Genomic DNA, 14,154 nt, shown 5'->3' with positions numbered 1-14,154 from the left:
CTCCTTCCTTGGCTCTCGCCTGATTCTACGGTACTTGAGTTTGGCAGGTACACTACACCTCACACCTAGGTATTCGTCGATGGGCTACGGTCTATTTCAGTAAGATGGAACTGAAGCTTGAAGCTTTGCGTACTACTATGTCGCGACTTCCCCCTCCCCCTTTCCTTTTTTTTTTCTACCCCGCTTGGACTTGGATATTCTTGTTTGAGCCAACCTAGAACCCTTCGCGCACGCCACACGTTGCTGCAGTCCTGCTTGGACATCAACAACGGTGAGTATTGATAGGTCTGTTGGATAGGATAGATGAGCTATTCCATCCAGGCTTATGAAGACCCAAAAGCTGAATGGAGAATGTCCCGGGCACGGCTTGGTAGGCACGTAGGCTGTGCATTCCACAAGCCCGTCCAACTCAACCTCTCTGGACTTCGACTTATTCACGTTGCGACATTCGCTCGTCTTCTCTACGATTGCAGCACAGTGACGGGGCAACAGATGTGAAAGAACCGACAAATGCGCACGATTTCCATTCCGTAAGCTCGCTGGCTTCATGGCAAACTGAGAACCACGAGGCAACTAATCTGTATGAAGGTTCCAACTGACACACCACATGCCTTCTTGTTTGAGTCCCAAGACACCCATACAACATTTCTGGGCGAGGCTATCGCCACGATGACAGCCCCAACGTCAGTGTCCCCCCCCTCCCCGGCGCTCTACAGACGCAGCCGGAGGCGTTCCGTAACATGCAGCAGAAGACGGCCTCCCCTCCCCGAGCGAGACGCGAGAGGCGTGTACTTTGTGCCTCGAACCGGCCGGTCGCAGTTCCAAAGAAGCCAGCCCATGTGTGAATCCGGGCGGCCGTCTGCGCTTCACGTTCACCAAAGTTGCCTCTAGCTCGACATCGGCGTCCACACACACCCCTCCCCCGAATACGCACAAACTGTCCGTCCATCCAACAGCAACCTGACCCGTGCATGCCAGAGGTCCCCGAACGTCGTTGACTTGCCTGTCTTCTTGTTTGCTTGTTTGCTTGCTTGCCCGCAGCCTGTTTATTCACACACGGCGGATATACGCCATCCAAAACCCTTGCAAGCTTTCCGTCGTCAGTCTGTGCCGGATCGATCTAAATCGGGTGCATTCCCAGATGTCGAGTCTCGAACCCGTCGGCGCCTCTCCGTCCTTAGGCCTCTTTCCCCTTCCGTCGCCCTCCACGCCAGGCCCTGGGCTTCTTAAGAGCAGCACAAGCCGGCCAATCCCCCTCCAGCTGATATTCCCTCCAGCGTCTCTTTCGGTCCTTCACGGCCATCGTCTTTTCTTTGTCCTCGGCTGCTGATCTTCGTCGATGATGCACACATTGACTTCATAGCACCACTTCAGCAGCAGTAGCGACTGGCGTTGTAATACTTGACAAGCCCAAGAGAAAAGGCATCGGTTCTGGAAGGTGAGTCGCTTCCTCATCCGGCCGTTCAATACCTCGCACTAACACCTCATCAAAAGGGCAACGGTTCCCACCAAGATTCACGCCTTAGACGAGCTCCATCCGTCAACAGGGAACATCAAACCCAGTATCAGTTGCCAACAATAATCGCCTCGCGACGTGCCTTGCTTCGAAAACTCTCTTGCCTGGTACTCCGGCTCGAGCTACGACGGCAACATTCCTGGGTCCGAATTTTCGTTGTCCCACCAGCTCTCGGGAATCAGTGTTCAAGATAGTACGCGCCGAATAAGCGAACTGCAACCACCCGACGACAGCACATCGCATCTGCACGATCCCATTTCCTTCACCGCGACTTGATCCTTTTCTCAAGACGGCTGAAGGACGACCTTCTCTCTGGCTTCTCGCCCACTTGGGTTCGCCAATCGGGCTTGCATAGCTTCTCGATACACGATCCGGCAAGCCAAGCGAACCGATACCCTTGATTCAAGATGGCGGGCGACGTGGAGTATACCTGGGCGCCGAAAGACGTAAGTCTGGAAGTATTAGCTCGCCAGAGAATGTACTGATCGTATGTCTAGATCGTATACACGGTGATTGTTGGCATAGTGATGCTGGCAGCCATTCTCGAATGGTTCCTATGGATTGCTGCATTCTGCTACTGCTTGTGGAAGGTCTTCCTCAAGGCTGAGCACTGGACGATTAGGGTGCTCGCAGTCATTGTCGGCATCTTGTTCACATGCTTCAGGTGGGCATGCATTCTTCGAGAACACTAAACAGACGTCCGTTTGCTGACCGCTGTTCAGAGCAATCTTCCTCCCTATCATGATTGTTACCTTACCGCTACCAAGCGTGGTCGTCGCGGTTTGGCCCGATCAAATGGTCAAGGGCCTACAGTGGTTCGCTTTTTGGAGTTTTGCCGGCCTGTTGACCATTCCCTGGCTTTTCTGCGTTTACCAGCTGGTTACCAACCAACTGGGCCGAACAAAAAGGATCAAACGAGTCCTCGACGAAGTTTCAGCCCCCAAGGTCGTCATTGTGATGCCGGTGTACAAGGAGGACCCTGACGTTCTCGTCGTCGCCATCAACTCCGTCGTGGACTGCGACTACCCGCCGTCGTGCATTCACGTCTTCTTGTCCTTTGATGGCGACCAGGAGGATGAACTATACTTGAACACCCTTGAAAAGCTGGGTGTTCCGTTGACTCTCGAGACATACCCCAAGAGTATCGATGTCAGCTACAAATCCGCCCGCATCACTGTCTCCCGTTTCCCCCACGGAGGAAAGCGTCACTGCCAGAAGGCCACCTTCAAGCTCATCGACAAGGTCTACGAAACTTACCTCAAGAGGAACGATAACCTCTTCATTCTCTTCATCGACTCGGATTGTATTCTCGACCCTACCTGCCTGCAAAACTTCGTTTTCGACATGGAGCTGAGCCCGGGCAACAACCGAGACATGTTGGCCATGACGGGTGTTATCACGTCTACGACTAAGAAACACAGCTTGATCACCCTTCTTCAAGATATGGAGTATATCCATGGCCAACTTTTCGAGCGTACTGTCGAATCGGGATGCGGTGCCGTTACTTGCCTTCCTGGAGCCTTGACGATGCTTCGATTCTCCGCCTTCCGTCGCATGGCCAAGTACTACTTTGCGGATAAAGCTGAACAATGCGAGGATCTCTTCGATTTTGCCAAGTGTCATTTGGGCGAAGACCGTTGGCTCACCCATCTGTTCATGATTGGTGCAAAGAAGCGGTACCAAATCCAGATGTGCACGTCTGCTTTCTGTAAGACTGAGGCCGTCCAAACCTACCGATCTCTCATCAAGCAGCGCCGACGTTGGTTCCTGGGTTTTATCACCAACGAAGTGTGCATGCTTACTGACTGGCGCCTCTGGAGGCGTTACCCTCTTCTGGTTCTCGTCCGTTTCATGCAGAACACCATCCGTACCACCGCCCTGCTGTTCTTCATCATGGTTTTGGCCATTATCACCACTTCCAAGAAGGTTGAGAACCTCCCGGTCGGGTTCATTGCCATTTCCCTCGGACTGAACTGGTTGATGATGCTGTACTTTGGCGCGAAATTGAGGCGCTTCAAGATCTGGCTGTATCCTATCATGTTCATTCTCAACCCCTTCTTCAACTGGTATTACATGGTCTACGGCATTTTCACCGCTGGTCAGAGAACTTGGGGAGGGCCGAGAGCCGATGCCGCGACTGCTGACGTCGACACTACCCCGCAACAAGCTATCGAGCAAGCCAAGGAGGACGGGGACGAGCTCAACATTGTGCCAGAGACCTTTATCCCCGCCGCCGAGGCTCGGAAAGAAAGCATTGCCGGTGGCAAGGGGAATATGGGCCCCATGGGTCGCAAGCACAGTGTCGTGCAGCCGCCGTCCAACCTCGAGGGTCGTTTCGCAGCCAGAGAGAAGACGGCCAGCGGATGGTATGTCAACGCAGACGACTCGGTCACCGTCAACCGTTCCGGACCAAGCGGGTTCGGGCCGGCGTGGGCTTTGCAGTCGCGCGATTCATTCGACAGCATGGTGTCATCGCAAACCGCTGGCAACTCGGTCTACGTGCCTCGTCGCGTTGAAAGTATCATGGGTGATGAGGACCGCAAGAAGTACGAAATGGCACAACAAAGTCAGTTCAACCAGTTCCTGGCCAATTCTAAGCGATTTGGCGGACAGAACCAGCCTGGCCAAGTGTATGAGTATTCAGATGCCGAGATGAAGCGAGCCGGCTACCACGACACTGATCCGCTGGATGGCGGCCCATACACAGACAACGTCAGGCTCGGCGATGTCAACCCCCGACCAAAGTCCTCAGATGGTCGTCAGGGGCTCAGCGCCTCGCACTCGGCGCGGAGCGGTCGAAGTCCATTGGCACGTGCCAGTCTCGTCCGCACTAGCAATCTCGAAGACGTTCAGTCCGAGGGCGAGAGCTCCAGCAACGGTGGCGGACGCAGCCGTGACCACTCCCCCAAGGGCGGCGGCCGGTGAGACGACGGAAGACGAGGGTGAATCTTATCAGAATACCTGAGAAGAATGGATTTACAGGCATGAAATTGGCGTCGGGTCGGATTTTGAAGTTTCGCGAGCACTGGTCAAGATGTGTGGGCACCATCAAACTCCATTCCTTTTGTACAACCAGATCGTTGTGCCCACACATCAACCATGTAAAAGCTGGAAAGCAGTCTATTTGTGTGTGCGAATCGGCAGATCACATTACCTGGCCGACAGCTATTAGCAAGATTTACCTAATACAATTTGGCTTCGTGGCAGATGATTTCTTGGGGGTTGGTGACGTTGGCTAATGGAAGATGATGAAGCGTTCGGTGGTAGGTCAGAGAAGGAACAGCCATGCGCGGCCAAGAACTTCTCCCGGCCGCTTTCCCTGGCGGAAAGATATTACATCGTTGGCAGCGGAAGGCCAGATCAAGGTCCGGGTCGAGGGGACGGAATACCGCAATGATGCCGTGTTGCAACTGGTGATTTGTTGGTCCATGGGATTGGTCCCGAGGTAGCATCTTAGGTAAAGACGGAGAGTCTGGGGGATGGATATGGTAATTGTCGCGGCTTTGAGGGATTGCATTACACATTGGGTGGACCTTGCCAAGATCAGATTAGATAAATTGAGTGGGCTGCTGCGAAGCCGAGTCTGGAAATGCCCCAATCTGAAGGTCTCACCGCGACAGACTCTCCGGGCTGATCATCTCGTCGTGAAGTACTCTGTAAAGAAGAGGCAGCCGAACCGTGCTCGTGCTGGTGATGGAACGTCGTGTCCTGAGTTTTTTTTTTTTTTTTTTTTTTTGTGATCGCAGTTGGCTCGGAGCTATTGCACCGGAACTCAATCTCTGGATACCTAATACCTAAGTTGATGACAGATGAGGGGTCCCCGGCGCAACCCCCGGCGTGGCCTCGGCCCTGGCGATGGCTTAGGACGGCCTTTCCACTCATACACAGTTGGTATCCGTGAACCAAGGCACCTATTTTTACGTAGGTAGGCCTGCTATCAGTTTTCATCGCAATTGGATATCTTACTTTGGGTACCAGCTTGGGTACCTCACATCCATCACCTTGCCTCCCCACAGCAATGAGGCTTGTACCTTGTGCTGCCTTGAACGGTGCTATCGGTTTGTGTCGCCTTCACTGTCGCCTTATTAATCGCCTTACCTTACGTAGCAGGCCCTACGGATAGAGCCAGTTGCTGGAGAGAGAGGCAAGTTTGAAGTGAGGGGCGGAGGGGTGGAGGAGGCGGATGGACCACCTCATGGAGGGGCAGGGCTGGAGGGGTGACGAGAGACGTGGACGCTTGGAAGAGAAGAGGAACAGCAAAGAACGAGGGAGAATCTTCTTTCCCATTCGGCGCCCACCAATATTTAGCCCCCCTCGACACCTCCTCTCACAAATCCCGGTGGGGCAATGCCTTACCTACCTTCCCGCGACTACCTACCTACCTTACCTTACCTACCTACCTCCACTAGGTATTTCCAGCTTCCTTCCACCGTCCGGCCCCTAAGACAGACTCGTTTTACTGAGTGCAACCGCTACAACAGCCGCTATACTGTTTACCTACCTAAGTTTGTCCACGTAAGTACCTTATGTGCCTAGATCCCTGCCAACGATACGTACATCCCAGACTGGGCCCCCCTCCTTACCTCACTCGCCCCGAACTGACTAGGCGCTGCCAGGAAGCAGCCTCTGCAACTTTTTTTTTTTAGCCCACGTCGACTGGACTCCCACACATCCCGCCTTCAGGCTCTCTCTCTTCTTGCATATTGACAAACTCTTTAAACCTTGCAGTTGGCTGTATTCTTGTTTCTCCCAAACAAAAATCCTCACCGAGACGACACTTCGACTCGACCGCTTGCGTATATCCTCCCGGCAAGTCGGATAATCACGATTCCAACAGACCCCTCCATCTACCATATCACTGTGAGCGCACCCCGCCACGCTTTACCGATCAAGACTCGGCCGGACAACCCTTGTTTACACATTCTCACAGGAATTGAACGCCGCCGCCCATCATGAGTGTCGTTGGTAAGTCGTGCGCCTGCGACCCTTTGACCGCCTCTGGCGGTCCTTTCCAACGCAACGGACTGCTTGCTAATGCGCCTTCCCTTCTATAGGTGTTGATTTCGGAACCCTCAAGACGGTCATTGCCGTCGCCAGGAATCGCGGTGTCGATGTGGTGAGTCCCAAATATTGCCCCTCCCCCCTCCGCGGGGGAGGGGGAAAAAAAAAAAGACGACGATTTGCGCCGGAACGACGACTGACAATGGCGTTTGACAGATCACCAACGAGGTTTCCAACCGTGCCACACCGTACGTACATTCCCGATCGAGACAACAAGCCGTACAATATGTCCAGCTCAACTGACCGTCTCCCGTAGTTCTGTGGTCGGTTTCGGTCCCAAGTCGCGATACCTTGGCGAGTCTGCTAAGACGCAAGAAATCTCCAACCTCAAGAACACTGTCGGCTGCCTCAAGCGCCTTGCCGGCCGCACCTTTAACGACCCTGATACCCAGATTGAGCAGCAATACATCACCGCTCCCCTCGTCGACGTCAATGGCCAAGTCGGTGCCGAGGTCTCCTACTTGGGCAAGAAGGAGAAGTTCACCAACACCCAGCTCATTGCCATGTACTTGAGCAAGATCAAGCAGACCACTACCGCCGAGCTCAAGCTCCCCGTCTCTGACTTGGTCATGAGCGTCCCCGCTTGGTTCACCGACATTCAGCGCCGCGCCCTTATCGATGCCGCCGAGATCGCTGGCCTGAAGCTCCTCCGCCTCATGAACGACACCACAGCTGCCGCTCTGGGCTGGGGTATCACCAAGCTCGACCTCCCTGCCCCTGAGGAGAAGCCTCGTCGCGTTGCCTTCATTGACATCGGCCACAGCAACTACACTGCCTCCGTTGTCGAGTTCAAGAAGGGCGAGCTGGCCGTCAAGGGTACTGCTTTCGACCGTCACTTTGGTGGCCGTGACTTCGACAAGGCCCTTGTTGACCACCTGGGCAAGGAGTTTAAGGGCAAGTACAAGATCGACATTCACACCAACGGCCGCGCCATGGCCCGTACCATCGCCGCTGCCGAGAAGTGCAAGAAGATTCTGTCTGCCAACCAGCAGGCCCCCGTCAACATCGAGTCTATCATGAACGACATTGACGTGTCCGCCATGATCACCCGTCAGGAATTTGAGGCCATGGTCGAGCCTCTTTTGGCCCGCGTCCACGTTCCTCTCGAGCAGGCCCTCGCTGACGCCAAGCTGACCAAGGACGACATCGACGTCGTCGAGATCATTGGTGGTGGTAGCCGTATTCCCTCCCTCAAGGAGAGAATCCAGGACTACTTCGGCAAGCCTCTGTCTTACACTTTGAACCAGGACGAGGCCGTCGCCCGTGGTGCTGCTTTCAGTTGCGCTATCTTGTCACCCGTCTTCAGGGTTCGCGACTTCACCGTCCAGGACATCATGAGCTACCCGATCGAGTTTGGCTGGGAGAAGGCTCCCGACATTCCCGATGAGGACACCAGCTTGACTGTCTTCAACCGCGGCAACGTCTTGCCCTCTACCAAGATTCTCACCTTCTACCGCAAGCAGCCTTTCGACCTTGAGGCTCGCTACGCCAACCCGGCAGAGCTTCCTGGCAAGATCAACCCCTGGATCGGTCGTTTCTCCGTCAAGGGCGTTAAGGCGGATGGCAAGGATGACTTCATGATCTGCAAGCTGAAGGCTCGTGTTAACATTCATGGTGTCTTGAACGTGGAAAGCGGCTACTTTGTCGAGGACCAGGAGGTCGAGGAGGAGATCAAGGAGGAGGATGGCGACAAGAAGGACCCTGATGTGAGTGTTGCGGTGTCTCAACCTGATATTTTCACTTCCGAATCGGATGGCTGTCGGCCGTCAGCGCAGAAGCGCCGACGTCGTGATGCCAATCCCGAGTCTCGTTTCTTCCCTGTCATTGTTTCCGTCGAAGGCGTTGAACAACCAGAGCTAACATTTCCCCCCTCCCCCCCAAGGCTATGGAGACTGACAACAAGGATGATGCCCCTAAGAAGACCCGTAAGGTCAAGAAGCAGGTCCGCAAGGGCGATTTGCCCATTGTCAGCGGAACGGCATCACTCTCCGATTCTGCAAGGACTGCTCTCTTCGAGAAGGAGTCTGCCATGGTCATGGAGGACAAGCTCGTTGCCGACACGGAGGAGAAGAAGAACGAGCTGGAGGCATACATTTACGACCTCCGCAACAAGCTCGATGACCAGTACGCCGAGTTCGCCAGTGATGAGGAGAAGGCTAAGATTCGCGAAAAGCTCGAGCAGAGCGAGGTAAGCACTTCATTCGCTTCGTAAATCCATCAGAACTCCTGTTTGGCTGACCGCATTACTACAGGACTGGCTTTACGATGAGGGCGATGATACTACCAAGGCCGTCTATGTTGCCAAGATGGACGAAATCCGCTCTATGGCCGGACCTATCGTTCAGCGCCACTTCGAGAAGGTCGAGGAGGAGCGCCGGATCGTCCAGGAGAGAGTAGATGCTGAGAAAGCCGCGAAGCGAGCCGCTGAGGAAGAGGCTCGCAAGGCTGCTGAGGCCGAGAAGGCTTCCGAGGCTCCCAAGGACGAGGAGATGACGGACGCCAAGCCAGAGGTTGAAGAGGCCGGCGAGGGCACGAAATAGAATCCCGTGAACTTGGCCGACGTCTGAACGCGACAAGAGAGATCGGAGAGGGTGCGACGGGATGAAAAGAAGCAATGAAGATGATAGAATAGACCCAAGTTATGGTTTCTTTCGTTGGCATAGGGTTATTAGGCTAGAGCAGCCTCGACGGTTATCATGGAATGAGAGAAATGACATGACAGTTTTATGGTGATCAATTATATCATTATTCGCGTATGAGACGGTGCGCACATGTCGAGTGCCAATCTCATCTCGGCATGCCATGTTTTACGAGACAACGAATCCTGAAGATCTACTTTTTGTAACGACATAATTACCACGGTAGATGCTTTTGGGGCTTCATGGGAAAAGAAAAGATGAAGACGTTAGATCTCAGACACGAAAAAAAACAAGACCAAGCTTCTTCCATTTTCCCACCATCAATCCGTCCATGCCATGCGTCTTGATTTTGCCCCCATCCCTTCATCCCTTCACATCCATGCCGCCACCAGCCATCAAAACCAACGGACTCTGTACCACCAATAATCTGCGTTGCGTTTAGTGGATGTCGAAAAGGGGCTTGAGCTTGATGATGAGCTGCCACTCGTCGTTGCTGACGTCCTTGCGATAGAACTCCTTGAGGGTGTCGATGGAGGCACGCGAGATGAGAGAGTACAGCGTGTCTGACTCCTCGAGCTGGCGGCCGTACGTCGGCTGGTGACCACCCATTTCGATCTTGACGGCGACGGAGGGCTGGCCCTTTTTGCAGACAGGAATCTGCTTGTGATCACGCTCGATCGAGGTACTAAAGGGGGAAGGTCTTGTTAGTCCAACGGGTGCATACAGAGGGGGGTACAGGGGTGGCGATCGGCGAAACTTACACTCTGCCCATTTGGATGACCTCCTTCACACCCGTCACAGCGTTGGTCTTGACGGCGGCGATTGGCGTGTTGACCTTAAGCTGGCCCTCCACCACGTCAACACCGACGACGATGGGGTTGGTCTTGTTGAAGACGGCGACCGTGTTGAGGACGCAAGGGAAGACGGCCAACATCTTGGATTCCTCCTTCTTCTTCTCCAAGAGATCAGCCATGTGCTTGGTGAAGGCGTCGAAGAGATGGTAGATAATGTCTGCGGTGAAGATCTTGACGCCGACTTCGTCGGCATAAGCCTGCGCTTCCTTGTCAACCTTGACATCAAAGCAGAGCATCACTGCAAAGTCTGCGGCCTTCTCCAACATGATGCCAGCCTGCATGACGTCGCGCTTGTAGACCGGGCCGATTCCAACGTTCGCAACGGGAATCTTGCAGTCCTTGAGGAAATCCAGCAAGGCCTCAAGAGAACCAAGAGTGGAGGCCTGGACACTGACACCACGTCCAGTCTTTTCAACTCTGCTGAAGAGAGTGGCCAAATCAGCCTCGACCTCATCGATCAGGTCATCCTCATCGTCATCAGGGCCGACAACCATCATGCGGGAACCGGCGATGGCACCCTCGAGCCCCGGGGCGCTGATCTTGACACCCAAGGCGGCCTTGACCTCCTTGTTGTGGACATAGGCGGACTTGAGACGGAGCTCACGCAGCGGCGCCGGCGTAAGAAGAGCACGAATGTTTGTGACGATCGCTCCTTCCACGCCACACAAGACTATCCTATCACCTTCGCGCAAGATACCGTTCGACAAGATGACATCGATAGTCATACCGAAACCTTCGATGGCCTTGACTTCGAGGACAGTAGCCTGAACCTCGGAGAGATACATGAGAGACCCAACCATACGCTCTTGAGTGAGATGGACGATGAGCTTGAGCATGTCCGGAATACCCTCACCAGTGTGGGCAGAGGTGGGAATGAGGGAGACGTTCCTTGCCATGGACTTGTTCTCGTAGAAAAGCTCGGCGTTGAAACCTTGCTCGGCGAAAGCAAGCTTGGTCTGCTCCAAACGGTTCTTGAACTCGTTCTGGACGCTCTTGGGCTGGAGTGCCAAACTCTCCTGGAAGCCGTTGTTGTCAATCTTCTTCCAGCCGTAGAGACGGTCGATCTTGTTCAGCGCGACGACGAAGGGGGTCTTCCTCTCACGAAGCATCCTCATGGACTCCAGAGTCTGGGGCTCGAGACCGTGCATGATGTCGACGACGAGGATAGCGATGTTGCAAAGAGAAGAACCACGAGATCGCAAGTTAGAGAAAGACTCGTGACCAGGAGTATCGATGACCAGCAGACCGGGAACCTTGAATTCGAACTCGCCGTTGGGGTTGACAACGGCCGTCTTTTGCTTGATGGCCTCGACAGGGAAGTAAGTGGCACCAATCTGCTGAGTGATACCACCGGCTTCGCCCTCCTGCACGTTGGTTTGACGAATCTTGTCCAGGAGTTTGGTTTTTCCAGTATCGACGTGACCGAGAATACAGCAAATTGGAGACCGGAGGTTGTCCTTGGACCTGGCAGCCAAAGCAGCCTGATGAGCCTTTTCGCGACGCTCTGCGGCCTCTTTCTTGCGCTGAAGCTCGGCTTGGCGGGCGGCGGATTCTCTCTCGTCCTCAGAGTCGGTCTCAGACTCGGATTCGGACTCTTCGTCCTCATCCTCATCATCGTCCTCCTTTTCATCAACCTTGCCGTTGGCTTTGGCCGATTCTTTCTTCTCTTGCTCGTCCTCAGTGTCAGCATCCCAGCTGTCCTTGACGTCTTCGTCTTCGGCGGCGGCAGCAGCTTCCCAATCGTCTTCCAGCTCGCTCTCTTCGGCAGCCTTTTTCTTAGCCTCGGCAGCCTCGGCTTCGGCCTTTTCCTTTGCCGCCTTCTCCTCCGCCTCCTTGGCGAGTTGCTCCGCTTGTTGTCTGGCGCGCTCTGCAGCTTCGGCAAGGGCCTTCTCCTCGTCGACCTGCGTATTAGTTGGTTAGCACTGGTGAGAGAACACAAGCTAATGATCTGGCCGTACCTGTGCCTGGGCCTTGCGGCCGCCCTTCTTCTTGTTGTCGTAGGTAGGCTTCTTCTTCTTCTCGCCTTCCTCAGCGGGTCCGACCTTGATACCAGCAGCAAGCATCTGCTGAAGCTTACGCTCGTTGCGCGCCTTCTCCTCCTTCTGAGCCTTGGTCAAGAACTTGCCTTCCTTCTTGAGCTGCTCGATCTTCTCCTTCTCCTTTTGTTTTTTCTGAGCCTTGGCCTCCTCTCTGCGCTTGTTCTCCTCCTCCAAGCGGGCCTCCTCTTCAGCGATCCTTGTTTTCTCCTCTTCAGCCACGCGGGCGTCTTCCTCCGCCTTGCGGCGTAGCTCCTCCTGTTGCTTCTGGATCAGAGCGAGGTGGGCAGGAATCTTCTTCTTCTTGCCACCCTTCTCTTCCACGGGAGCTGGGGCTGCAGCGAGTGTCGGAGACTCCTTCTTCTCGGGGGTTGCCTTGGCAGGTTCGGCAGCCGGGGCAGCACCCTTCTTCTTCGCAGCCTGTACATCGATTATGAGTCTGAGGAAAGTTGTACAAGATTGGAAACCAGTCGAGACTTACCTGCTCCTTCTTACGCTGCTTCTCTCTCTCCTTTTTTAGCTTCTCCTTCTCGGCCTTGGTTAGGACACGGCCGCCATTGTCGTCACCACCGTCGTCGGCCTTCGGGGCGGGAGAGGCAGCGGCAGGGGCAGCTTGCTTGCCCTTACCACCCTTGCCCTTCTTCTGGGGCAAAGCGAACTCATCGTCCATAGTCGCTTCTTGGGGAGCCTTCTCGGCGAGACTGGGAGAAGGCTCAGGCTCGGGAATGGGCTCGACGGGCTCCTCGATGCCCTTCTTCTTCCTCTTCTCTCTGTTCTTGCGCATGGTGGCCATCAGGCCGCCTACTTCGCCGTCGTCCTCTTCGTCGGCTGGCGTTTCGGCAGCAGCCTCCGGGGTGGCGCTAGCGGGGGCGATGCTCTCGCCGAGCTCATTCTCCCAGTCGTCATTGGCGCGGGCCTTGTTACCCTTCTTCTTTGGCGGCATTTTGGCAGCTGTTGCAAAAGAGGACTGGAGTCCAAAGGTGCGGTCCTAAGTGCAAGGTGTGCCCGGTGGGAAAAAAAGTTGCCGGTTGTGGGCGAGGCCAGAAAGTGAGTGACGGCAGAGAATCGATGGAAATTCCCCAGGATGGGTGGGGTTGGTTTTTTTTTTGGCGTCTTGCGCAAAGAAAATGCTTTAAACGAGGTTTAGGTGGCAACAAAAACCGACTGCTTCGTGCGATGGAGTGTGCTGTATCGATACCAACAAGACATAATACCTTACGGACGACGGATTTGTTTTCCACGCGTGGGTAGAAGAAACGCCGTGGGATATTCTGTCGAGGCACGAAAATGAATGACAAAGTCTGGGGGCAAGATTCACTGCGGGGCAAAAAGTTCGGTAGGTACTTTATCCTAGGGAGGGAGACCTGAAGTGGTGCGGCAGCGACAGCGGCAGGGCGGCAGTGCGCCAGGGCAGGCCTCATCAGTAAGCCTGCCGCCATTCGGGCATTGGCACCCAAACCTCTCATCCTGGGCTACCTACCTTAGGTAGTTCTCGCTGATTCGACAACTTCAAAGGCACTTCAACTCAAACATCTAAGATTGACTCTTCTTTCGTGACTCTTCGCACTAGTATCATAACCCTGAACTCCTGTTGTGTCAACGCCAATGTCACAAATTGGGGAGCTGCATGACAGGGTACTTTGCTCTTCTGGTCGAAGTACCTCATGTTGAAAGTAGTGTAAACCACCCGAACTCAAGTTGTGAGACCAATCCGTGGACCTGGGTAGGTAGTAATCTGTCGCCCAGCCACTGCACCGCCGCACGCACGCACAATCGAGAGCCTCAACACAGCGCAACCCAGCGTGATTTGCTTCCATGTCACGACGTTGCCTATGGCAATCCAGAAAAACCAAAGCAATTCTTGGCCTCAGAAGAAAAAGACGGCCCAATCTCTGACCTGATTTCCATTCGCTGGGAGCAAACCAGCTTTCGTGTCGAGGACTGAAGTATCTCATCAGTTATTGATATCTATATACGCACGTGTATTGACTTGCCCTTCTTTTTCCTCCTCTTTTTTCTTTTCTTTTCTTTTTTTTTTTTTTTTTGGG

The 14,154-nt window shown here is 54.3% G+C and overlaps 3 protein-coding genes across 3 annotated transcripts; 2 read left to right on the top strand and 1 right to left on the bottom strand.

The window, feature by feature from the left end:
- Positions 1-1,923: 1,923 nt before the first annotated feature.
- Positions 1,924-4,441, top strand: CkaCkLH20_01520 (chitin synthase d; the record flags this gene model as incomplete). Its single annotated transcript, XM_038884239.1, has 3 exons — positions 1,924-1,962; positions 2,014-2,180; positions 2,239-4,441. The coding sequence occupies 3 exons, from the start codon at positions 1,924-1,926 to the stop codon at positions 4,439-4,441; spliced, it is 2,409 nt and encodes an 802-aa protein (XP_038750831.1).
- A 2,027-nt stretch (positions 4,442-6,468) lies between these two features.
- On the top strand, positions 6,469-9,117 carry CkaCkLH20_01519 (hsp70-like protein; the record flags this gene model as incomplete). The annotated part of the gene is made up of 6 exons (XM_038884238.1): positions 6,469-6,520; positions 6,571-6,632; positions 6,734-6,765; positions 6,834-8,283; positions 8,460-8,765; positions 8,830-9,117. 6 exons carry the CDS (start codon positions 6,469-6,471, stop codon positions 9,115-9,117), a joined length of 2,190 nt encoding a protein of 729 aa, XP_038750830.1.
- Positions 9,118-9,654: 537 nt separating this feature from the next.
- Positions 9,655-13,049, bottom strand: CkaCkLH20_01518 (eukaryotic translation initiation factor 5b; the record flags this gene model as incomplete). The annotated part of the gene is made up of 4 exons (XM_038884237.1): positions 9,655-9,901; positions 9,978-11,971; positions 12,029-12,526; positions 12,588-13,049. The coding sequence occupies 4 exons, from the start codon at positions 13,047-13,049 to the stop codon at positions 9,655-9,657; spliced, it is 3,201 nt and encodes a 1,066-aa protein (XP_038750829.1).
- Positions 13,050-14,154: the final 1,105 nt, after the last annotated feature.

The sequence above is a fragment of the Colletotrichum karsti genome (assembly GCF_011947395.1).
Source record: "Colletotrichum karsti strain CkLH20 chromosome Unknown Scaffold3, whole genome shotgun sequence".
NCBI lineage: Eukaryota > Fungi > Ascomycota > Sordariomycetes > Glomerellales > Glomerellaceae > Colletotrichum > Colletotrichum karsti.
Note: the sequence above shows the minus strand (reverse complement) of the source record. Positions and strands in the feature narration are given on the sequence as shown.